The 23,974-nt window shown below is 47.6% G+C and overlaps 1 protein-coding gene across 9 annotated transcripts in view; it reads left to right on the top strand.

The window, feature by feature from the left end:
• Positions 1–22,108, top strand: part of ARHGAP32 (Rho GTPase activating protein 32) — a 257,698-nt gene extending 235,590 nt beyond the window's left edge. For all 9 annotated transcript variants that reach the window (XM_087763521.1, XM_087763516.1, XM_087763519.1 and 6 more), the window contains 10 exons: positions 1,920–2,064; positions 2,775–2,857; positions 5,637–5,744; positions 6,953–7,098; positions 8,842–9,043; positions 9,839–9,984; positions 11,207–11,281; positions 11,848–12,705; positions 13,381–14,291; positions 15,203–22,108. In XM_087763521.1, the coding sequence (XP_087619647.1) occupies positions 1,920–2,064; positions 2,775–2,857; positions 5,637–5,744; positions 6,953–7,098; positions 8,842–9,043; positions 9,839–9,984; positions 11,207–11,281; positions 11,848–12,705; positions 13,381–14,291; positions 15,203–17,455 (4,927 nt within the window). In that variant the 3' untranslated portion in view covers positions 17,456–22,108. The remainder of the gene's footprint in view (positions 1–1,919; positions 2,065–2,774; positions 2,858–5,636; positions 5,745–6,952; positions 7,099–8,841; positions 9,044–9,838; positions 9,985–11,206; positions 11,282–11,847; positions 12,706–13,380; positions 14,292–15,202) is intronic.
• The last annotated feature ends 1,866 nt before the right edge of the window (positions 22,109–23,974 follow it).

Below are 23,974 nucleotides of genomic sequence, written 5' to 3'. Positions count from 1 at the left end.
TAAGTTGCACATAGAAGAATTGGATCTCCCGGATTTAAAGGGCTTTTTGGTTGGAGAGAAAGTTAGAGAATTTGTTCCACGTGGGAGATTTACTCCAGGACGGAGGCGGGCTCTTCAGTAGTGCAGTAGCCGCCTTTACTTGGCTGGTAGGCAAAACAGCGAGTGTTGAGTTGGTATGTGTGCCCTGCGTGCTGGCTCCGGCTTGTTTGGAGAGTTGTATTCTTCTACTAACAAAATCTTCCTTTGGGGTCAAAGGAAATTACACGTAGTTTCTCCAAACAGCCAGTGCAGAGAGAAGGAAGGCTGAATGGAGTAGGGCTTCCCTTTCTTCGCTCCGTATTCTGCTTCTGCAGGGGTAGGTCTCTGTTGTGGCGTGAGATTTATTCCTAGGAAAAATATCCTGGAGTACCAGGAGTACTGGGGTAGGGCAGGATACGGCCGGAGGATTTCAGCCAAGGCTGAGTGTATTTGTACGGGGTGGGCTGGTGTCTTTCCCTGATCTCCCTTCTGAGCTCTCTCTTCTTCTGTGGAGCCAAGCGCAGAAAATAGGTTTCTCTCCCAGATATGAGTAAGTGATGAGTCAGAACGTGCCTGCGGGAGCGGCGTATGCTGAACACTGAGGCTTGTGGCAGGGGCCTTTATTGATTGCCCTCTTCTGTGCTGTCTCTGGGATGAGGCACTGGGGTGGACTGTTCACCCTCTTGTCTGGAGAAGTAGAGACCCCTTCTGCCCCCCAGCCTGGCGTAGTATCGGTGGCTTCCCTCACGCAGCCTTCATGTCTCGGGGAGGGAAGGACGGACGGACGGAGGGCAGGAGCTCCCTCCCGATCTTGCAGGGGGTGTACGGTTGACCGCTGCAGGTACAAATACGCCTGGTGCCTTGGACACAGGTACAAACTGGTTCTGTCCCGTCGGCAGAGAGAGGCGAGCTCGGTGTTTGAGCTGTGCTGAAGGCATGTTTTATCTTCTGTGTTACAAATTGCCTGGCTTGGGCAGGGGGAGAAGCCGGGGATGTTGCCACCAAGCCCCCGATGTTGTTGTGGTGGTAGTGTAGACAGGACGACTCTCCGCATCGATGATAAGCTTACAGCTTTTACAGGGTTTACAGCTTAAAGACCCCGTGTAGGGAAACGGAGCTTCAGCTTAGAGCAGCCGTGTCCTCGCAGCTCCCTGCGGCCTGACTCACCACGTTAGCCCCTGCAGATCTGTCCTGCTAATTTGAAACAGCACTTTCCATGCACATAGTCTAGCAGCGAGCCAGCCCTTGGCCTTCTAAGCTCAGCTTTTATTTCATAAATGCTTGTGATTTTGGTTTTTCTCTTGCTGAAAACCAAGGGAATGCTTGGGGATTTTCTTCATGTGGTTCCTGGCTCTCTTCACCCTGTAGCAGAGGCGTGCTCAGCTCACCAGCTTGTCCCCAAGGAATTTCCGCACACGCTGGTTTCCACGTGCCGTAGCTGCCGATGTTCGGCATTGCTTTATCACTTCAATTTCCAGGCCTTTGAAACGCGAAGGGACACCAGCTTCGTTCCGACCTGTGGGCGCCCTTCCTCCGGGCAGCTCCCAGTCACAGCCCTCGGGGGTGAGATGCTCAGGTCGTCTCCGTGGTCTGGGAAGACGTTCTCCTGGAGACTTTGTGAAAGGCCCTGTCGCAGCAAAAGGGATTGCAGACTAGCCAATCAGTTGTAAAACTAACTGAAAATGCCTTATTAGAAAAAAAAAAAAGTAAAAATCTCATTTTGGAAAAATCCGGTCTAGCAGCAGCACAGCCATGGGTCGTGTGGCTTTGGTGACTAAGTATTTATTTTTTTCCTGTAAATCAAGAAACCCTTGCTTTTCTTGACTGTAATTTGTGCTGGCTTTTATTTTCATTCCTCCTTTTCAACCCCCCTTTGCCCATTTTTCTGTTCTCGTTTCCAGCCACGAGTTTGACTCCGAGCAGATTCCTGACTTGACAAAGGACATCTACATCCAGGACATTCACTGCGTGGGCTCCCTCTGCAAACTCTACTTCCGCGAGCTCCCGAACCCCCTGCTGACCTATCAACTCTACGAGAAGTTCTCAGTAAGTACAAGGCAACGCCTTTCACTTTCCGCGTCAGCGTGACTTCATCTACACAGGTTGAACAGAGAAATACTGAAAAGGATCCAGCAGCAAGCTGAACCTGTCTTCCACACGCCTTTCTTTGTCTTATTTCTGCTTAAGTTGGGATTTTCAGAGAGATGAGAAGTGCGTATCTCCAAAATGACCAGCCTAACACCAGTCCGCTACCCGCACGCCGAATTCCCGCTGCTGGTAGCATCCTGCCATTTCAAAAGCGCGGCGGTGCACAAGGTTTGAGGTCCCTTTTCTGTTTCCCCTTTAGGTTTATGCCTTTGTCCCCCGTGCCACACTATATTGATTTTACCTTTGGGGCCCCAGCAGAAGGTTATTGGGACACTAACGATGCTTGCAGGAATTCCCTTGTGGTTTACCGTTCCCCAAGGATTTCTTGAACAGGCGTGGGATTAGAAGTAAATGCTATTCGGAGCTGAACGCCCTGGACGAGGAATTGCTCTGTACAATTAAGCTGTAAAGTAGCCCAGATCTTGATTTACTTGGCCTTTCTCACATTATCTGTCTGCGTGCCGGTCTGTTCCTGAGACAGACGCCTCTCCGAAGAACAACAGCATCGGCCTCGCTGCTGAAGAACGGCACATTGGACACGTGGTTCACGACGCTGCGGCAGGTATCGAGTCTTATTTGCAGCTAAATCCCTTCCTGCCTTCTTCCAGGACGCTGTTTCTGCTGCTACAGATGAAGAACGGCTGGTTAAGATCCACGATGTCATCCAACAGCTGCCCCCGCCTCACTACAGGTGAGTGCAGCCGTTACTCGGGTTATAGCTCAGCATTTTGCTATGGCTAGCGTTTCAGGAGCAAAGCGATGCAATTCCAGCTTTCCCTCTCAAGACAGCCGTGCTGTGCCTCTGTATATTAAAATGGTTTATGGCTATATAAAGCTGATTTAGATTTTAATTAGCTCATTACCAGACAAACACCGTATACTTTGCATAGTCTTATTTGACTTCCTTGGAGGCAAACACACGCTTGCTATGTCAGAAGTGGCCGATATTACTAAGGAAATAGTTTTATTGGGGGGGGGGGGGGGGGTGTGCATAATACCAGCTCTAGGAATCACAACTAAAAAAAGTGAAATGTAGCAAAAAAAATTGGTTCAGGCCTTCAGTTTAATTTGGTCAAGTGTATTTTCATCTCCAGTTTCCCCCCACCCCCACGAATAGGAACTAGCAAATTAGAACAATGCTCTAGTAGAACAACTAATCATACTTTGGTGTTTAAAAGTCACAGCAGGTATGGTAAATAGGCATCGGGCTAAAAAGTAAGGTGATTGGTATTCTATATAACTTATATATATAACTATATATATTATAACTAATATATATAATATAGAACTAATATGTATAGTTATAGATATACATTAGTTATAAATTATATATTATTCTATATTAATTATATATTACATATAATTTATTAGTTATAATATATAACTATATATAATATATATAGTTAACTATATATATAAAATAACTATATATATTAGTTATATATTTTATATGTTAGTTATATTAGTCAAATATATGTTATCATATATATAATTATATATTAGTTATAATTAGTTATTAGTATATAACTCATAATAATTAGTTATATATTATATATTGGTTATATATATTAGTTATATATAGCTAGTTATATATAACTATATATTATATATAATAACTAATTATATGTAATATATATTACAACTAATATATATAACTAATTATAACTAATATATATAACTAATTATAACACTGTATATCTTAATGATTCTTTAAATAGTATTAATGACTAATAGTAAGTGGTCTCGATCAGTTATGTATTGTAACTGGTATAAACAGCTAATTGCAATGGATGTTGAAAGTTACTAACTAACTAACTATTGTAATTAGCTGGACCAGTTGCGAGGCTGTGTCCTGCGTGCGTTAGAGGGCCATTTATAGTGCATGCCGATGGCTATTTGGCTACTGATAGCTAATTATAACAGCTTATGACAATCATCAATTGGCATAGCAGTTTATTATTGTGATGTATGTTAATTTGCAGAACCCGTTATGATTCTGTACCCTGAGTGGCCATTTGTAATGCATGAAGGTAGTAGTGGTTTAGATCTTGATAACTGTTTGTCTTAATAGGTATTAGTGTTAGTAAATATTTAAAGTATTAATTATTGTAATGGCTGGTCATAAGCTGGCCAATTGCAATTGTACACGAGTGGTATAAATATAACTAGTTATCTATTATTTGAATGTCAATAACTTACTATATCATGATTAGTCTTTAATTGTAATGGTTAATTAATGTGTTATAAGCTATAAACATGTGCTACTCGGTATTTAAATAACTAATTCGTGTAATAGCTGGTCATTTATATTAACTAATTGTAATATTTTATTGCTGTTCATTAAGGGGGGAGGGCCTTGAAGTGGACCTTCTTAAAAATGAACTCATTGCCTTTGTCTAATTTTCTCTGGTGCATTCCGCCTTTTCCCTGCAATGGCTCCTTAGTTTATGGGGGTCACAAACTTGAGGTTGTGATGCGTGTGTGCGTCTTAGACCAGAGAGGGGGTATAAATGGATGCAAAACGATGGAGACAAGGAGAGCAGCTTGAAGAAGGGAAAAACTTTATTTTTCTGCTACACGGCGATGAGAAGTTCCATGCTGGAGCAGGGTGCCAGAGATGTCCATCTGTCTTCTCTTCAGGCCTTGTCCATTTGTAGAATTTTGAGCCCCCCGTCCGCTCCCCCCCCAAAAAAGGGTACGCAGTGAGACAGAGACAAGCCAGGGCTGCTGCCAGGCAGCAGCACGGAGGAGGGTACAGCAGCATTTTCATTACCACCTTGTGCTCCCTCCTCCTCCTGGGTGTTAGCGGTAGCATTTAATATACAAAAAACTTTTTCTTTTTTAATGTGAACAGAAGCCTCTGAAGTTTACCCTTGTGTCTGCTGTAAGATACCTAGAAGAAAGCTGTAGCCAGTAATTTCATAAGTAGAACTCATGGTACAATGTGCTGGTTTTCAATATCGGGGTGTCTACATAAACACTCCCCCCCTTACCAAGACTAACAGTCCACCAGTCCACGTCCTTTCCCATCCCTATTTAAGGAGCACTGCAGTGCTACCCCAGACAGCGCAGAGGGTGTATTTCTCTTGCGGTGTTACAGTAAAGCAGTCAAGCGATGGATTTCCAGGGCGCTCTGCTTCTAGATCCTGCTGTGCTGGTGGCACTTAGATTATTCCCGTCCGCCTCAGCGTTTGCTGGATCCAGCCCTTGGACTGAGAGCAGATGCTTTGGCCGTCTTTTCATTGAGCCTGGACAAATCAGAGAGACTCCCCTTGCCCCACCCCAGTGTAATTATTTGCTAAAGACAGCTTTACCATCAGTCTTGGGGGACATAGTTCAATGTTGGGTTTTTTTTTTTTTCCCCGTGAGCTGTCAAACCAAAAGAAAATCATGAACCGGGGTTTGTTTAGTAAGTTGCAGCATGGCTTTGCTCGTTGGTGCTGAACATTTGCCTCTCTCCTGTTTTCCAGGACACTGGAGTTCCTAATGAGACACTTAGCTCGTCTAGCTGATTACTGCTCCATCACAAATATGCACACTAAGAACTTAGCAATCGTCTGGGCTCCAAACCTCCTAAGGTACTCACTTTTTTTTTTCCCCCATTTCAATACAAGATAAGTTTTTATATTTATAAAAAAAGAGACAGGTACCTGTTCTCCAGAAAATGATAACTTTCAGCAGCTGAGAAAGAGATCTTCCTTTCTTCCATCCGATGTGCTCTTCTCCTCCTGTAAAATTCCTAATGGGAAGTCATTCTAAGCAGTGGCTTGAGACCAGCTGGCAAGCTCCTGAACCAGCGATGCAAAATAGCCCCCCGCTGCCGTCAGCGGAACCACCCGGAGAGAACACCCCGATATTATCCTGTCTCACCGCAACGCAATTCCCGTGACTGCAATTCAGTAGTGGCAAGGAAGGGTTCCCCCAACCCTCTTTTCCCCCCTCCTGGTTAGATGAGACTAGTGTGTCCTTGATCATCCAGGAAAATTTGTTCAGTGGCATCACTGGTTTCCCCTTGCATGAGTCTCTAGAGTCTAATTCAACAGCTTTTGGCTGCAAAAATTCAAATTTATGGAAATGATCTTGGATAAATCTGTTCCCTAAAATTTGTTTTGAAAGTGTGTAATAGGGTAGTTTAAAATTAATGGTATAATTTAAAAATTTTGCTTTAAAAGAAAAAAATCTCCCTGGCCTCCATTGTATTGATTTCTGGACTGCTTTTGTTACCGACCTGAGAAACCCGAGTCATAGATTCCCCTGTGTGCAGTTAATGAGGGTAAGCTCTTTTCTCCTTTCTGGCAATTCACCCACAAGCAGTCAAATGATCTCTTGTTTGAGTTTGCCTTTGTGAATATTGGGGTGCTTGCTGAGCAGGATCGGTTGGAGACGTTCCCTGCTAGAGGGAAAACCGCATTAGAAGGCCGATGTACAGTGCCACTGCATTAAACTGCTGCCCTTCACAGTATCTGGAAATAAGTTAACAAACAGCTGCCCGCTTTGGGGGTGCAGTTCATTTACCTCGATCCGGTAATTCCTCGAGTCCGGGACCAGTGTTCCTCTTGCCCTTTCAGTAAGACTCAAACCTGAAACCAAAGCCCGGGTATAAATCACTAGTCAGAATGATCATTTGTGTAATACTTTGCTGAGATTTAATCTCCTAACTGCCCCTAAAGTCTTGTCTGCTTGAGCAGCCAGGCACAGTAGCTCACCACATGCCTTACCCGAAAGGAGCGCATCTTCCTCTGTTCTTCTGGCTGTTCACGTTTCATTTAATCTGCTTTTTCTTCAGATCTAAGCAGATAGAGTCTGCCTGCTTCAGCGGAACAGCTGCCTTCATGGAGGTGCGGATCCAGTCGGTAGTTGTGGAATTCATCTTGAACCACGTGGACGTCCTCTTCAGTTCCAAACTCAGCTCAGTCATACGAGATGGAGCAGGTGCGTGTCTTCCTCCGCTAGCTTTACCTGGATCTAAAAAGGTAGCAGACACTTAATCGGTATCCGAGACATTTGAAATATTTTTTTTACGATAACCTAGAGGACAGATTTCCAGGGTTATGCTGTTAGCTATCACCTGGTTTTAGAACATGCTATCAGTACCGTTCTTAGAAGCCAAGGATGCTCTACAGAAGTGCACATCTTAATGTTTGGCTACTACTTCTGTGTCCTAGCACCGAGACATTGTAAGGAATCTCTTCAGTCACCAGGAAGAAAGTTTACGCTGTAGGTTAGATCAACAAACGAGCATACCGCAAGCTATTATTACTCCTAAGCAGCATTAAGTGTGTACCATCTGCTTTGGTAACCTGCCCTTCCTATGAAATGTGCACCGTCAGTGCAGTCACTGTCACCTGTGGAGTACAGGTAGCTGTTTTTCCAGTATATTTGCTGCTCCCCACTTTTAAACAGGTCCTACCTCTACTTAGGATAGCAGAGTCGCTCCAAGTCCAGCTTTTGTTCCTACTGGAAGGCAATTCTCAGTCACTAGGAGCCAGAGGTTAGCTTGGCTGAACGGTAATAGCCCACAGCAGGCTGAGCTCTGCCAGGGGAAGATAAGCACGCTAAGAATCCGAGCCAAATGATTATCCAGGCTTAGAATGGACGATGTAAATTCAGCTAATTGTTTAATGACTTGGTCATTCGCATTCAGCGTGCCTTGACACAAAACTGGCGGGGAGAAGGGTCGGGCTATTTCACAGCGTATCAGCTACGTGCAGGAATACTGCGCTACATACAGCAAGGCAGCATCCTCTTTTTGATCACGGCTGCTTGCCTGTACCCGCCCGCAAGAGGCGAAGGTGGCATTCCCAAGCCTGCTTTAAGCCATTGCAGGTAAGGCTATTGCAAAGACAGCTGGAACCCAGACTTCACGCAGGATAGCACGTGCAGCTGACAAACACAGGCGAGAGCGTGCACGCTTCACACAGGAGCTGCGATGCTAAAAGGATAGTAGCAGGAACGGAACCAACCAGGATGTTGATGCAAAGGGATGACGTACTTCCCCCCACCCCCCTTACGTCATGCGAGAATAACCGTATAAATAATACTTGCACAATAAGCCATGGCACACAAGAGACAGCTGCTCTTACACCAGGCTCCTCCGTCTCCTCTACACTGCAAGCTGACTTAGCAGATCCTAGCAGCAGGAGGCAACATCAGCTACTTTTACAAAAACGTACGTGTTCGTCTCCAAAAACAAGCCCGAGCTGTAAAAAGGCCAAGGGCAAGACCCACAGCTAGATTCTCTTCAGTGTGTCCATCTGCACATTAGTTTGTAGCCACTTCAGTCACGCAGGGCTTTTCCTGCTGCACCGAGAGGAGGAGCCTGGGAATGGCTGAAGCCAGGCTTTAGAAGAAGAAAAAGCATCGCTTTCTTTACAGCCTTTTGCATACAGATGAAGCTTAAGTGAAATGTGTCAGTGAAGGTTTCTAACCTACCTGCTTCCCTCTGCCTTTTTTTTTTTTTTTTTTAAAAATACACTAAGCTGCTCTCAGTTATGAGAACTTTTTTTGTCATAAACATACCTCTGACAAAATGGTTATTTTGACCACATCTTTCAGTGGCTGGGATAACAAAGATTTAGAAAAACACAGCGCCTCCCTAGACACACAGACCCAGAGCTTTGATCTCTGTACTGCTGTTTTCTGATTCTCCTTGTTGCCTGTGGTTTTCCCTTACAGGGCACAGCTCTTTATCACGGCCCAAGTCTCTGTTGGTGTCCTCTCCTTCCACAAAGCTGCTCACGCTGGAGGAGGCACAGGCACGGACGCAAGCCCAGATCAACTCCCCCATCGTGGCAGACAGCAAATACATAGAAGTGGGAGAAGGCCCTGCAGCTTTACAAGGGAAATTCCACACGGTCATAGACTTTCCATCCGAAAGGTAGAGACAAGTTTCCTTTCCAGCATGTGTCATAACTGGGTTTTTTTGTTTGATTACAGCAAAAACTTGCTGATATTGACTTAACACTAGTCGTATGTAAAGTATTGTAGCCAGTTTTCCGCCCGCTTTGGACTCTGTGAGGGTTCAGCTTACATCAGTTGCCTCGTGGCCTTAGTTTAGCCATGCAACTTCTGTGCCACTCCCTCCTTTTTAGCAGGGTTATCATTAAACGTTTAAAGCCATGTTGCACGTGATGCATATAGATGCCTGCATTAGCCATGTGCACAGAAACGTAAACAGGGCAAACACCTGGAAACACTGGGGTTTTCCAGATTTCAGGACTAATTGCCTGTAACAAATCCAGGTTCCCCTCAAAGTGAAGCAGTTGGACAGACTTGATGACACTGGAAATTAAATATGGCAGTGGGAGGAGACGAATGTGATTTTACAGCATGAGCGAGAGATGCTTCTGAATACCTTTTATGGCTGCACAGCTCCTCAGACAACTGGTGCATCTGCCAGCTAAATAAAAGCCGTCCCTTAGCTGCTGTCCTGTACGCGTACGGAGCCTTTGCTCACCTGCAGTGCACCCGCTTCGCGTAGTCTGGTGCAATTCACCCAGCAAGACTTTAGCGCTGAGCTGTAAAAATGAAAACATCCTCGGCTATTTAAAAGAAACCGAGTTTCTAAGCTTTGTTTCAGCAGAAGCCAGGGAGCGCTAATAACGAACCACCAGTAGCGGGGAACTAAGTGCAGCTTCCCCCTCCAACAATTTGCTCTATTTTCTTACTCCAGAAAAAGGCCGCCCAGCAAGATGAAGAAATCGCCAGTTGGCAGCTGGCGTTCCTTCTTCAACCTGGGGAAATCATCATCCGTGTCCAAACGCAAACTGCAGCGCAATCCCAGCGAGCCCTCAGAAATGAAAGCCATAGCCCTGGCAGGTAAGGGTGCAAATCCAGCTTCCAAAAACCTGGGGTTTTCAGCAATGCAGAATTTTGTGTTTGCAGTGTGCTTCTATCTCCTTCTAGCGTTCAAGCCATGCATAACATCTTCAGTTAACTGCTGTCTGTCCTAAATGGATCTCCCTTTAGCTCAAGAGCCAAACCTGCTAGTGCACACACCTCTAACGCTTTTCTCAGAGTCCCTTTTGAAAGGCTATATATATATGTGTATATATATATATACACATAGCCTCAGAATAATTCCTTCTGACACTGCTATTATGAAATAAGAATACAGTTCTGGCTCCCTCTGCTGCTCTCTAAAGACACACAATTAAACCAGGTAAAGGCACTTCTCCACAAACACATTCACCCCGAAAGCTATACCAGTGTAACTAGCGAAGGCATCCAACAACCTTCTGTAGCTGCATCCAGTGGACACAGACTCTGAATTCTCAGCCCTCTCCACGTATAGTTTACCGTCTCTTTCCAAATTTAGAAATAGCAACAATATGTTTTTGCAGTAAAACACACCACAAATCCCTAAACCTGGGCCAGTGAGGACTTCTATCCCATTTTCTTCCTGGTGCCACTTTCAACTTGTAACCCTCATAGTCTTCAGTACAATAAACACATTCTATGACGCCCTATAAGACCGTCTCCTTGCAGCACTGCAGTCGCACTTGTTTACTACACATAGTTGTGTAAACGTTACCGTCTTCCCCATTTTTAAGGATTTTTGTTTGCTGGTAGGAGCCAGGCAATTATCACAGGTACATCCAGAGCAGGGTGATGTGGGGAGTTGTTCCCCAACCCGTCACCTGCAGCAGTTACCATTTTGGTAGGTTACTTTTCCCCAGTCTGTAAAATGAGTATCAAAAATTGATTCACTCTCTTGTACTTGCCTCTTGCCCGGTAGTATAGAATCATGGGTTGAAAGGGACCTCCGTAGGGAAGTCTCCCGTGCCAAACAGGACTACATCTGTCTGAGACAGCAAAGCATATTAACAGTGGAACAGGATAAAGGTTTTTCTTTAAGGGCTTTGGAGTAAAAACAAAACCAAGAAAACCCAACCCCAAAACAAAAAAGCACAACTGCTACTCTGAGGACAGTGGTTCTGTTGCTAGAACCCCATTTGTGTTTTTCCTGCTACCATTACATAGCCAAATATAAATCACTTTTATAATTCACCTTCTCACTGTCTCGGTTGCATTTCCTCAGGTGGACGAGGAGACAGCGGGACTCTTCGCTCAGCTAAAAGCGAAGAATCGCTTACTTCTCTGCATGCTGTTGATGGTAAGACCAAATTGTACCTACACCTTTTAATGTGTGCGGATTGAAAAGGTTTTCTGCCCCTCCAGTAAAAGCTGGACTTGCTAATTAATGAAGCAGCTTACCGCTGCCAACACGCACGGGTATCACAGAGAAATGCTCTTCAGGTCTTTGTTTTCCTTCTAAGGTAAAAAAAGCAAACTTCTTGCTTTCACGTAGCCAGCACCCCTTACATTCATGCATTCATTACATTCATTCCTTGCCATCTCCCCTTTCTATTCTAAGGTGGAAAAAACGGCATCGGGAAGGAAAATGCTTTCTGAGAAAGCCTTAGGTCTACAGCACACTCAAACTAGTTTTGTTTTTGCACATAGCTTAGTTTCAGACTAGATCGGAGCTGACAACTCCTGTAAAAGAGTTCGAGCAAACACAATTGACAGCTACTGCTGACTACATGACTTTTGTGTTTGGAGTTCACCAGGTGAGCATCTTGCACACCGCCGTAAGACTACTTTAAAAACAACACCGAACCATCACCTCCTGGACAGTAAGATTTTGACGCTAATCCGTACGTTTCTACTCGTTCCTAGGTGAATCTAAACTGTTCCGACCCAGAAGACCTAGGTCCAGTAGCGACGCATTGTCTGCTTCCTTCAACGGAGAGCTCTTAGGAAACGTGAATCGCTGCAACTCTTACGACAACCTTCCCCACGACAACGACAGTGATGGGGACGAGGGGCTCATCCACGTTCCTGCCCTGATTTCTCCTCGATCTGCTGAAGACGTTGACCTGAGCCCACCTGATATCGGAGTCGCTAGCCTGGATTTTGACCCAATGTCTTTTCAGTGCAGCCCGCCCCAAGCAGAGTCCGAGTGCCTGGACAGCAGTACCTCCCTGATGGAGTCAGTTGGCATAAATAAGGAAAAGCCAAGCCTACTAAAGAAGGACTTAGAATCAGGCAGCCAGTCCCAGACACCAGGCAGTGCCACGAGCTCTGAGCCAGTCTCCCCTTTCCAAGAGAAGATGAGTCCTTTCTTTACTCTGGACCTGAGCCCAACCGAAGAGAAGGCCTGCAAGCCCCATGCCTTCTCACCCAAGATGGGGCAAAAGCCCATCAAGTCTCCGCCGCTGACTACATCAGAACCCGTCTCCTTCGCCCTGCCCAGCCGCATGTCAGAAGTGATTGGAGGAGCGCCCATCACATCCAGAAACTCCTCCACTTCCAGCTGGAGCAAAGGGATTGGCATCACTGATATGACAAACAGGTCCCCAACCCAGATGTCCTTGCCCCTGAAAAACAGTGAAACAGGAGCAGGGGAAGGAGCCCACCAAGAGCTACAGCATGCCCAGCTAGTGGCTGCTGGCAAACCAGAGTTGCCAGAAGAAGGGGAGAGACCAATGTCAAGCAGTCAGAATAAGACTGTACCCACTGGACACACACAGCCAGGTACAGTGCTTTTTCCTCCATTCTTTCTTTAAGTTCCAAAGGGGACCTGCTCTCAAAACCGTCCTCCTCTGCGTGCCTTTTAGGAGAGGGGATTGCCCGTCAGTTCTGATCACAAGTGTCTCGCAGGGCTGTGCAGATCAGTAAGGTCTTAACCTCTGCCTTCTCCCTACATCACACAAATCTCAGATAAATTTTCCATAATACTTTGTACACCACTTTTTTTTTTTCCCATCCTGTCATATGTGAAAATCTATTTAGCATGTCCTTCTAAATCATTTCAGCCAATAGACCACCTGAGACTTTTTTTTTTTTTTAATTTTAAAAACCTGCCAACACTCGAAGAAGGGACCTTTTCGCCTAAAACCTTATGATCAAAATTGTGTAAGGGTATCTCATTCTCTGCTACCTCCTTCCTACCTCTCTAGAAATGCAAGAGGAGCCTTTCTCTTCTCAAGAGGAGACAATCTCTTGTGTTTTTTCCTTTTTGTGATGAACTGCTGTGCTATCGAGCAGCGTTTGCATGTGAGACAGAAGAGATAGCGTTTCACGTCAGAAGGAATTGCCACTGTGAAAGTGTGGAGAGCATCTATTTTTTTATAATAGTCATTAAGGTTAGGTCACTCTCCTTATTGGGTAACATAAAATCACTCTCTCTCTCAATTTTCCCCCCATTAGGAGCAGTTGCCCTCGACTCCCCCCAGGATCCTGTTCCCGTCAGTTCTGTGTCTCTTATCCCTCCTCCTCCTCCGAAAAATGCAGCGCGCATGCTAGCCCTAGCGTTAGCCGAGTCCGCACAGCAAGCATCCGCTCAGTCCCAGAAAAGGCCAGGAGATGCTCATTCTGAAAGCACAAATTACGGAGAGACTGAAGCTGGCACAGCTCTAGAAAAGCTCCATCTCTCTGCTGGTGCTCCAGACAAGCTCCACCTGTATACTGGTCTGCCTGAGAACCGACTTCACTTCCAGACTGGTGCACCCGTAGAGCAGGATTTCCAAGGTAGCAGCACACCCGGGGAGCAGAACCACCCGCCAGGTGCACCTGGAAACCGGGACCCCCCACCACTCCACCCTGGCATGCCTGGGGACATGCCTGGTAGCAGAGATGCAGAGCAGGAGCAGTCCAGCTTCCATCCTGGGAAACCGGGGGACAAAGATCCCTTCCCCTCCCACGCTGGGGACTGGGAGCACACCCACCACCATACTCCAGGTGCACTGCCTGACTGGGAGCCACCCCCAACAGACTTGCCTGTAGATAAGCCCCACCTCCGTGCATGCGTGTCTGGGGACAAGCACCACGTTCCTATCGCCACGGCTGATGACAAACTTCAGTCTCCTCCAGTCGTAACCGCCGGGGAGAAAAGCACCCCGGCTTCAATGCCATATTTAACAACCATCCAGACAACAGCAGCAACTGAGCCTAACCGCGGGCCAGCCGGTCCAGCCGCCGCTCAGGCAGACGTCACCGTTACGGCTGCGCAGCGCACACTCGCAACCAGCCAGCCCGCCCCGTCGCAGAGGCAAGATCACCAGTCAGCAATGGGACAAGTGCCAGCGGCCTCGGCAAAAGCATCGAGTAGTTCCAGTCAGGTACGTGGATGTGGCCCCCAGCCTCGCACGTATTTGCGAGCGCAGCGTCCGGGGACAGCTAATCTGTAATTGTAGGAGGCTGAGCTCCGGGAGAGTCGGTCCAAATCCAAATGGCAAGAGGCGGGGGATTCACAGGTTACTGGAAATCATGCACGTACAACACAGCCTTACGGGAAAGCAGCGCAGAATTTCCTAACGGAACGCAAGGGAACATCCCGATAGACCTGCTCTCCTTGGTTTTAAGGAGAAAAGTATCTGCTGGGGTGACTGGTACAGGGAACCCTAGTCTAGAAGTGCGCAGGAACAAGTAAGAATTTTTACATCCTCTGTTCACAAGACCCTCTTTAATAAAGCGGGTCAGATTCCCAGTGGGAGTTAGACATAGAAGTGTTCACTCAGAAATCCAAACTACCCGCTGCCCATGAAACATGCACGCTTGCAGCCCATCTTAAGCACTGCAGCCACGGTTAAGGAAGGCATTTCTGCTGTATTACACCACTTGATCTGCTCAGCAGGGCGCGAGTTTAAATCCAGGTACATCTTCATTAAGACAAGTACATTTAAAAGCAGGCCACCTAACAAAACACTGTGGGCCACTGCATAAAACCTGTTGCTATAAAGAGACAGCCACCTCCTCCCCTTTCTCCAGTCTGATGTTTGCAGAGAGAGCCCTCGCAAGCCCCTCGGCTCCCTTTTGAAATCTCCCAGAGGCACCACGCTGCCCTTGCTGCGAAAGGGAACCTACGCATCTTCTACAGCGAGCAGCACTAGCTCTCCACAGCAAACAGAAGCCAGGCACAGAAAAAAACATACATTGAACTAATCCATACAAGCATGTGTGATATTTTAACTACAGATTGGGGGGGGGGGGAGGTGCTTGCCTCTAACTTCTTCTGGTTTCTTCCCTGTAGGTATGGGGCGCAACTGCCCCTGAAAAGCCACCTGAGCCTGCTCCTGTTTTCGTCCCAGAAAGCAGTACCACCACCCGCTGCTCTTCTTCTGTGCCCACGGGCCACCAGAGCCATTTGGAAAAGCCTCGGGAGACTACGAGGGCTCCCCCGCTGCACCTGCGGTCCGAGTCCGTCCCTACTCACTCCTCCTACAGCTTTACACCCCCTGTCCCGCCTGTGAGAACGCTGGAGAGCAAAATTGCTGCCGCCATGCACTCCAACAACGCAGATGCCATCAACAACTCCAATTATCACGCCTTCCTGTCTTCCTCCATGCTGGCCTCCTCTGTGGAGGAGGCCCTGCTGCCACCACCGCCACCCCCGCCACCCAAGCACGCTTCCCTGCAGTCCGTGTACGTGCCGCACCCCAAGCCAGAGAGCATCCCCGAGCCCTCTGGGCCAGACAACTACCTGCACCACAAGCCGCCTTCCATCCATCAGTACAGGCCCGAGAGCGTTCCCCCTCACGTCTCGTACCACAGCAAGCCTGAGCAGCACCAAGCCTACCCTCCTCGGTCAGAGACGCCCACTTCTGCGAGCACTCGCTACAACACCTACACAAACCAGGGGAAGAGCACCTCAGCTCTGCACTCCAAGCCTCGCAGCCGGACAGAGTTTGTGTCCTCCGTGAGCCCGACGGGCCTGCGTAACGCCAGCTATGCCGAGGATGCTCCACCCTACCCCACTATCCGCAGGGTTCAGTCGCTGCACGTCCCCACCCCTGCCGCCTCTGCTATCCGCTCCGTTCCCATTTCACGGACCGAGGTGCCGCCGGATGACGAGCCAGTGTACTGCCCGCGGCCCCTCTATCAGTACAAGCCATATCAGCCCCACTCCGACTACCACGTCACTCAGCTGCAGCCTTACTTTGAGAACGGGCGGGTACATTACCGGTACAGCCCTTACTCCAGCTCTTCCGGCTCCTCTTACTACACCACTGCTGATGGGAGCTTTTACGACCTGGACCCCTACAGCACTGTGCGGGTCAGGCCTTTCCACCCCCTGCCCAGCCGAGACTTTGCATCGTACGCCTCCCGGCTGCCAAGCAAAGGCCTGTACCGCTATCCCAGCTTGTCTGCCTACCCTCGGGGTGGCCTCATCAGCCACCTGGCAGGCAAAGAGCACAGCTTCATCAGCAGAGACGTGCCTCCTGCCCCGGACATCAAGCACACGTACATGTCATGGGACCTCGAGGACATGGAGAAGTACCGCATGCAGTCTATTCGCCGGGAGAGCCGCACACGCCAGAAAGTGAAAGGGCCAGTGATGTCCCAGTACGATAACGTGGCCCCACTGCTGCAGGAGGAACTGGGAGGACTGGACGTGATTCACTTGCGCAGCAAATCGGATCCTGGGAAAACTGGCCTCCTCACTGTGGCAGAAGGGAAGGAGGGGAGGTACCCGGCCAAAGCAGCTACGCCCGATGGGGACGAGCGTTACTACATGCAGCACCCCGAGCCAGAGCTGGACAGAGCCCACTACCACGGGGCCTACGGGAACGGGCAGTCGGAGAAGCCGTCCCTGCCCCAGAAGCAGAGCAGCGTCCGGAATAGGAAGCTGCACGAGCCGGGCTGCAACACGAACGAACACAGGACGCACTTGCAGCAGGAGGCAAGCCATAGGCAGCCTTCCGAATCCAAAAACGGGCCCCCTTATCCCGACTACAGGCCCAAAGGTGGCCCAGAGCCCTCTGAGCCCATCGGTTACCAGCACTCGGGTGGGAAGTACATCCCGGCAAACCAGGAGACCCTGAGACTGAACCACAAGGAGGTGAGGCTGGCTGAGGACAGGCCGGATTTGGAGAGGTCTCGAGCCAGGCCGACTGCACCCATGGAGAAACACTCCAGAGACTGCTATAAAGAAGAGGAGCACGCCGCCTCTCCCATGGCACCGCCGCCCAAGCCCGAACGGAGCCACAGCCTCAGAATGCAGCACCCCGAAACGATGGAGAGGGACTCTGCCCTCCTCTACCCATACCAAACCCTTGGGAAACGCCAAAGCACGATGACTGTGGTGTCCCAGTATGATAATTTGGAGGATTACCATACCATGCCTCAGCACCAAAGAGGGGGCTATGTTGGAGGAGGGGGGTTCGCGCCCCCCAGTTTTACCCATGTGCACAGTAGAACTTATGCCACGGCCCTTGGCCAGGGAGCCTTCCTCCCGACGGAGCTGTGTTTGCAGAGGCCTGAAACAGAGGTCCACGTTGAGTGAGCTGGTGTGGGGGGAAGGAGGGATAGAGTCTAAGCAGCCTCTGCTGGACAGCGGACTGTTTTATTTTTTCAGTGACGGAAAAAAAAAAAAAAAACAACCCTGCCCCGATGAGCAAAGCAAACCCACCTTCAGCCCCACCCCTACCAGCCCACCACTCACTGTTTTTATGTAGTAGAGATAGAGCTTTTTCGTGTAGTTTTGAGACAACTGGAATGAGAGGGCAGGCTGTTGGCACACAGATGTTGCCAGAGAGGCCGGGCAGAGCCAAAAGAGATGCTGTTGGGGCAAGGGGCGGGAAGGAAAAGTTTTTCCTTCCCCAGATTTGACATTGGCAGTTACTACCGCTTCCTCACCGCGCCTCCATGGTCCCGTGCATGATGGACCGTGCATGCAGCTGTTTTCCCTGCGAGCCCCGTGTGTAGCAAGTTGCCCATCCCACTGCTAGCTTCCAAGAAAGGGTCTCCACGGCATGCCTTGGAAGAACCGCTGTTCTGCCCCCTCCGAGGTTACGCAGCAACGGTGGGCTAAAAGCTGGGCAGGGGGGAAAGACTTCCTAAGTATTTTCTTCTTGATAAATGCCGAGGTCCTGCCTCTCCCTTTAAAATTATTACTTAGGCCTAGTGGATCCACTTCAGTTGCTTTCAAGCAGGTGGGAGCCTGTTTTGACTTCAAGCCTGCGGAATAGGCTCTGAAGCAAGTTCAAAATACAACGCACTTTTTCAATTGCTTGCTTAACAAGCTCCTTCTGACTACAAGAAATCAAATTACTTTAAATTTCACTGTCATAAGCAGAGGCCAGCTATGGAAGCCAAGTAGGGCAGGTTTGCATTTCTCATACCAAAAGAAAAGAGAAAAAAAAAAAAAAAAAAAAAAAAAACCCAAACACAAAACAAAACACAGGAATACACCAAACCATACACACACAGTTGGGAACAGCACACCCATTTCATGCTAATTCCTCTTTACTGCTAGGCTATCTACAGTCCAGACGATTTAATACCATGTTGTGGCTGGCCAGACAGTATCATCTCTCTACCAAAAAAAACACTATAAAAATAAAAAAATCTGTAGCATTATGTCCAGCTTGTAAAATGGAGCCCAGCTTACCAGCTGGGAATGACTGTGTAGGTGCCGTTATCTGCATGACCAGCTATTTGCCCTGGGCCAGATCCTGCAGCTCTTAGATCAGGGAATGCTCCGATTGACCTTAAACTGAAGGTCTACAGGACCCGGCTTTCTGTAGCCTTTACGCTCTGTGTTGGCAAGGGGATCCCTGTGAAGTTGTGGCACATACAGAGTAGTTACGTGCTGTCTGTGCGCTGTGAAATAGCATTGCCTCCCATATCACAAGCGTGGCTCGTACCAGTATTCAGTTAGCAGTAGGGACAGAAGGCCAGTGCACTCTATAAACACACTAATAACTTTGTCCTACGGATTTAAAAGCTTTCTGTATCATAAAATAAGCCAGGCAGCATCTCCTGTGCAGCCTCTCCGGCTTCCCAGGACTCACTACAACCCCACCTTATAAATAAAGCACATCCATTTCATTAGACAGGGCTTGCAAGCAATACTTGAGATTTAGGAGTTTTTAAATGTTCACTGATAAATTCCAAGGCCATTCCTGTTCTGTGTGGTTGAAGAACTTCTCTACCTGTTTTGAATCTCTAATGTTTTATTAAAAACCTGGAGGTCCTGCAGTTAGCACACAGCTGTGAAAGTTAACGGGAACTTAGATAGTTTTTTGAACAAAGAAAAATTTCATGGCTGTTTTGAGGCTTTAAAATCATAAGGAAAACCTGCTTCTAGTAGCCAACTAGTCTTTAGCTGTTTGCTTCTTTTAATCTTGTAGCCTTGTCTGGGGCTGTTTCAGTAACACTACCTTATGGTCCTGTTTTATTGTGCAATGCTCTTGTTTTAAGCGTTTTGTTTAGAAGAATTGTCCTTACATGTTACGGAAATAAATCTGGCAGCCAGGAAAAAGAAAAAAAAAAAAAAAAAAAAAGGAGAGCGAAAAAAGAAAGCAGCACTGTGATCCAGGTTACTGCAATCTCTTTGTGAGTAATGACCAGGTAGAGGGGTTGGGTTTTTTTGTGAGGGAATGCTTTTTGTAAAGTTTTCTTTTAAGAAAATTAACAGAAATCCATAGAAAGGGGCCATTAGGTGAGCCACGTTGTGGGCCACCCTGTCTCCATTGCTAGCTGACTCCCTAGGAAAAGCTGACCTGTCCAGATTCCTCGGCGCAAGCTCGCCAAGGGAGTCCAGTTTAAGTACATGCTCTCTCAGTAGAGGCGTGTATTGTTAGGACTAGTACCGGTCCTAACCCTCGTAGCACAGTCTCCCCACAGCTGCCAGTTACCTGCCGAGGTCTCCAGTTGAAGCAGGGACAAATGTGTTTGGTTCAGGCTATTTGGGATTCAGGTAACGAGAGCTGTAGGTCAAACCTCCTCTCTCTCTCTCCATGAAAGCCTTAACTCCCCACTCCTGCCCCCTGCCGCAACTCTCCTAACCTCCGTTTGGGCCTTACGTTAACCAGGACTATCCTACTATGAGGGGGCTGAACCCAGCTCCTGCTAATTGTGAATGCCTCTCTGGATTTTCCTGCTCAAAGCCACCGTCTCCCCCTAGAGATCAAGTGCCATCCCTGGACAACTTCTGTTCCTTATGGTCTTGTGCTTCTACTGCCTGAGCCTGGGCTCTTCAGCTCGCTGCATTGTATGAAGTGCCAGGTGCTAAGCACCCTCGCATCCCCTGGGAAACAAAAGCTTTCAGCGCCTTTCAAAAAGAGCTTCTAGCAGTGCACGCCCATACACCTGGATGGCTGCTACAAACAGCCTTCCCCTCGAGAACAAGGTCTCCATTAAAAAAAAAGACACACAGCAGAAAACTTAGTACCCGGCGTCCTCCCATCCCTCTGCACACAGCCACGCCAGCCTGTACTTCACGGGCTGGAAGCTCTCAGAGAACGTAAACTAACTTCTGTACGCCAGTGTTGAGCCACAGGTACACAAAAGAAAACCCCAATAAACAAAAATGCGAGGTTAAGGCATCAGCTTAATACAGATTATTCCCAGACAATAATACAGAGGAGCACCTTTCTTTTGGCGTTGCTACTGCCCATGGCTTAAACATCTAGTACGATTCAGCAGTCATCCCCGCATCCACCCCACGCAAAGCCATATCGTGAACTATGCAGTTCTGCTCTTGCACTGTGGTTAATCTGATGGTCCTTAGAAGTTTTACATCCTCATTAATTGATTCACTATAAAGTCAAAACATCCACCTATATCTTTGCAAAAATCATAGCCGAGATTCAAAAGGGTGTCGTGCATCAGAGCGAGGAGGGGAGGTTACGCCGGGTGTCTAAGTAAGGCGGGTGATCTGGAGGTAAGTTGGAAGTTCAATTCTTAGCGTTCTAGCAGAGGAACGGGAGAGAGCGAGGGGACGGCAACACAAACAATGCTCTTTTGCAAGTCCAGTTCTGCTCAGATGAAGTAATTTATTGCCTAACCTTATCTCCAGAAAGATGACAAGCAGCTATGTTCTTAAATAATTCCCTTATAGTTGCCACAAGCTATCGGCATCTTAAATTGCTACTCCCTGCCAGGTTTCTCCCTAGTGCACGCACGAGTTGGGGTCCGGCAGCGTACTCCACCCTCTGCTTTGAAGTGGAACGTGCGACCCGTAGGAGACCTTCCTTGGCGAAGGGAGAGTGCAGATGTTAGGCGAGTAAGGAGGACCTAGCCCCTATGAAGTCTTAAGTAAAGCATTAATTTCTGATTTTTAGAGAGTCTTATCAGGTGAAATCTATATGCATACCTGACAACACACCCACAACTTTGTGCCTATGTCTTTCCAGAGATCCTCGTTTTCCGCTCATCATTTGAAGGGGGGGTCAGTAAGGATTGCACAGCGGTAGTAAGTTGCTACACAAAACCAAAACCAACTTGAAAACCTACTGTTCCTCTTTAACCCCAGAAAGGGACAGAACCTCACGTGTACTCTGCCATTGCCAGGGCATTGACTGAAGCGACGTGTTACGTGTTAGGAAATCTGGATGAGAAATTGTTTTACTTACTTTCGTTAAAAGGCGGCTTAGGCATGCAACTCTTTTCCCAGAGCCTCGTGCTACAGAAACCCGATGTTGAAAGGCATGGTCTGGCTTAAACAAACATACACCAGAATACCTTCGTGTGCAGAGTCTTGCCTCGTCCAGTTGGGGGGAGGGTGTGGGGAGAAAAGGGTTGTTTTGCAGTTCATTTTCCTGCTGTAAAAGACTTGATTTTTCTTTCCCTGAGCCGCATGAGAAACATCCCAGAAAATCTTGGGTTACCTTTGGAGTTCCCTTCACTTTAATTTATATAGTGTCTTTTTTTTGTGAACTGGTGTAAAATGTATATGCCGACAAGCTCATGTATTTTTATGTAAATATTTTTTGTGGTTTCCCCACTTGCCCTTCTCTGTAAATATTTAGAATTCTCATATTCTTCTCACCTTGTATGATGCAGATGTGGTTTTGTTTCTGTTTTTTATTTGTACTGTAATGCAACAATCCAGACTGAGGTGTCTTGTGGTATTAAACAAAAGCAACAGTCCCACTGAGCTCACACTCAGATGTACAACTTGACAGCATTAATCAAGCCAGGTTAAAAACTATTCCATTGCGTTTGTGTGTATTTTTGCCTCTGCTTCATTAATTAACAGTGTATTAAAAAGAACGGGAGAAGCCAGTTTAGAGCCGTGCCTTGGAGGGATGCTGGCAGGTAACTCTAAAGGCGACGGAGGAGGTGACTTTGTGTTCGTATGCCAAGGCTATTGCACAATTGCTCACCGTAAGCCCATGCCACTGCTTATCTGTTCAGTTACACCTGTGGCCATGACTGCTCTGTAACAAAAAATAAACCAGCCTGGGCTTTTTTAGTCTCCCTTTCTTCTCACCCAGCACGACAGCGCAAGGAGAAATAGCTTGGCACTTGCACAGAAGGCATGGGGCAGATTAAGTTAGGACTAACAGATGGCACAGGCCACCTTGGCCTTTGGAGCTGGCCGGGAGGGACTCTACGCACCACAGTAGTGTTGTTCATAGTTAATTAATAGCAAAAAGATGATTAAAGGAAGCTGACTGCATACGTTTTTAACATTGCAAGAAGGACTTCTAGCAGTCTTTTCAACCAGTAAACGTTACGCTCTTTAGAGCTGCTGCCAGTAATAAAGCCAACCTAACAGTCCTCTCTCTGGAGGCCAGGCCAGCCCCACTCTCCGCGCTGAGCCCACGGGACACAACCTGCCAGGGGCTTCTTGCCACTGTGTCCGTCCATCCGTCAGGCCCAGAAGCCTTTAGTGTGAGCCCAGAGGGGCTGCCAGGTGTTAAGGCTCATGTTAGATCTATCTTTTGAAATCTTTGTCTCGCCCACTCCCCAATCCTCGGTTTACAATCCAGGTTCACTTATTAACGCACATTCAGCCTCTCCAGCTGAACGCTCCTCCTTGTGGTCCCACCAGCAAGCTGGGCAACCCAGCCCTTCTCTGTTCTGCAACATCTGCTCTTCCAGAGCCACACGGACGGGACAGGGGGACCTCGCAAAGGCTGCCACGCAAACCAAGCACCGCGCTACGTTTCGGTACAAGCGATACCTCTCCTACCACGTAGATGTGCTAAAAGCAGCGGGCACCAAGCTTTTTGTCTGCTGAGCACTGTTAGAGACACCGTTGCCACATCCAGACTAGGACAAGAATCAGACAGGCTTTCACACACCTCCCTATGACCCTCCACTATCTGTGCCTGATGAAGTCATCTGTTAATGGCACTAACGCTGAAGCTGTCCTTGAGGCCAAAGGCAGAATGCAACCAGGATGACTTAGCAAACAACAATCTCACTCTTCAGTAGACAAATTCACATCTGAACTAAAGCGTTTCTGGCAGCTCAACAGATTTTCTGTGCATTAATTGTCCAAAGGACAATTGTCAACAATTATCCCAAAAGACTCAGGTTCGGTGGGTAAGGGAACAGCAGAGATCCGTTCCCCCAGGAACTGACACACCACCTCCCCACTTGGTTTGGCCTAAAACGCTTCAAAAGCGAGGACGTTTCCTTTAGGAACGCTCTCGAGATCGCAGCGAGCATGGAAGTCCTCAGCTGGGTGTTTAAAAAGAGGACTCGGTGTATACAAGCAATGCTGAGAGCATTTCTCAATTGCACACCCTTATTTCTCCTCCCACAGCTTTAGGAAAAATATATTAAAAAAAAAAAAAAAAAGAAAACACTCCAGTCTTCTCTGACAGCCATCCCGAGTAGCAGAGATTTACATACAGAGCAGATTGCGGAGGGGGGAGAAGGGCAGATTTAAACTTTAGAGCGTGTCTAAGGACTGGTAAAACCCTAAGCATAAAAGTGATTTTTCTGAAGAAGTGCTTCCACCAGGTAGCGCTGTTAAACCACATTTGCTGCTAAAAGCCAACTTTTTAGACCATTTAAAAGGATTATGTTCCATTCTAGTAGTTTCTGTTCACGTTTCCAACTC

The sequence above is a fragment of the Nipponia nippon genome, unplaced genomic scaffold (genome assembly GCF_047370975.1).
Source record: "Nipponia nippon isolate SJK-2023a ecotype South Korea unplaced genomic scaffold, ASM4737097v1 scaffold_28, whole genome shotgun sequence".
In the NCBI taxonomy this organism is placed as follows: domain Eukaryota; kingdom Metazoa; phylum Chordata; class Aves; order Pelecaniformes; family Threskiornithidae; genus Nipponia; species Nipponia nippon.
Note: the sequence above shows the minus strand (reverse complement) of the source record. Positions and strands in the feature narration are given on the sequence as shown.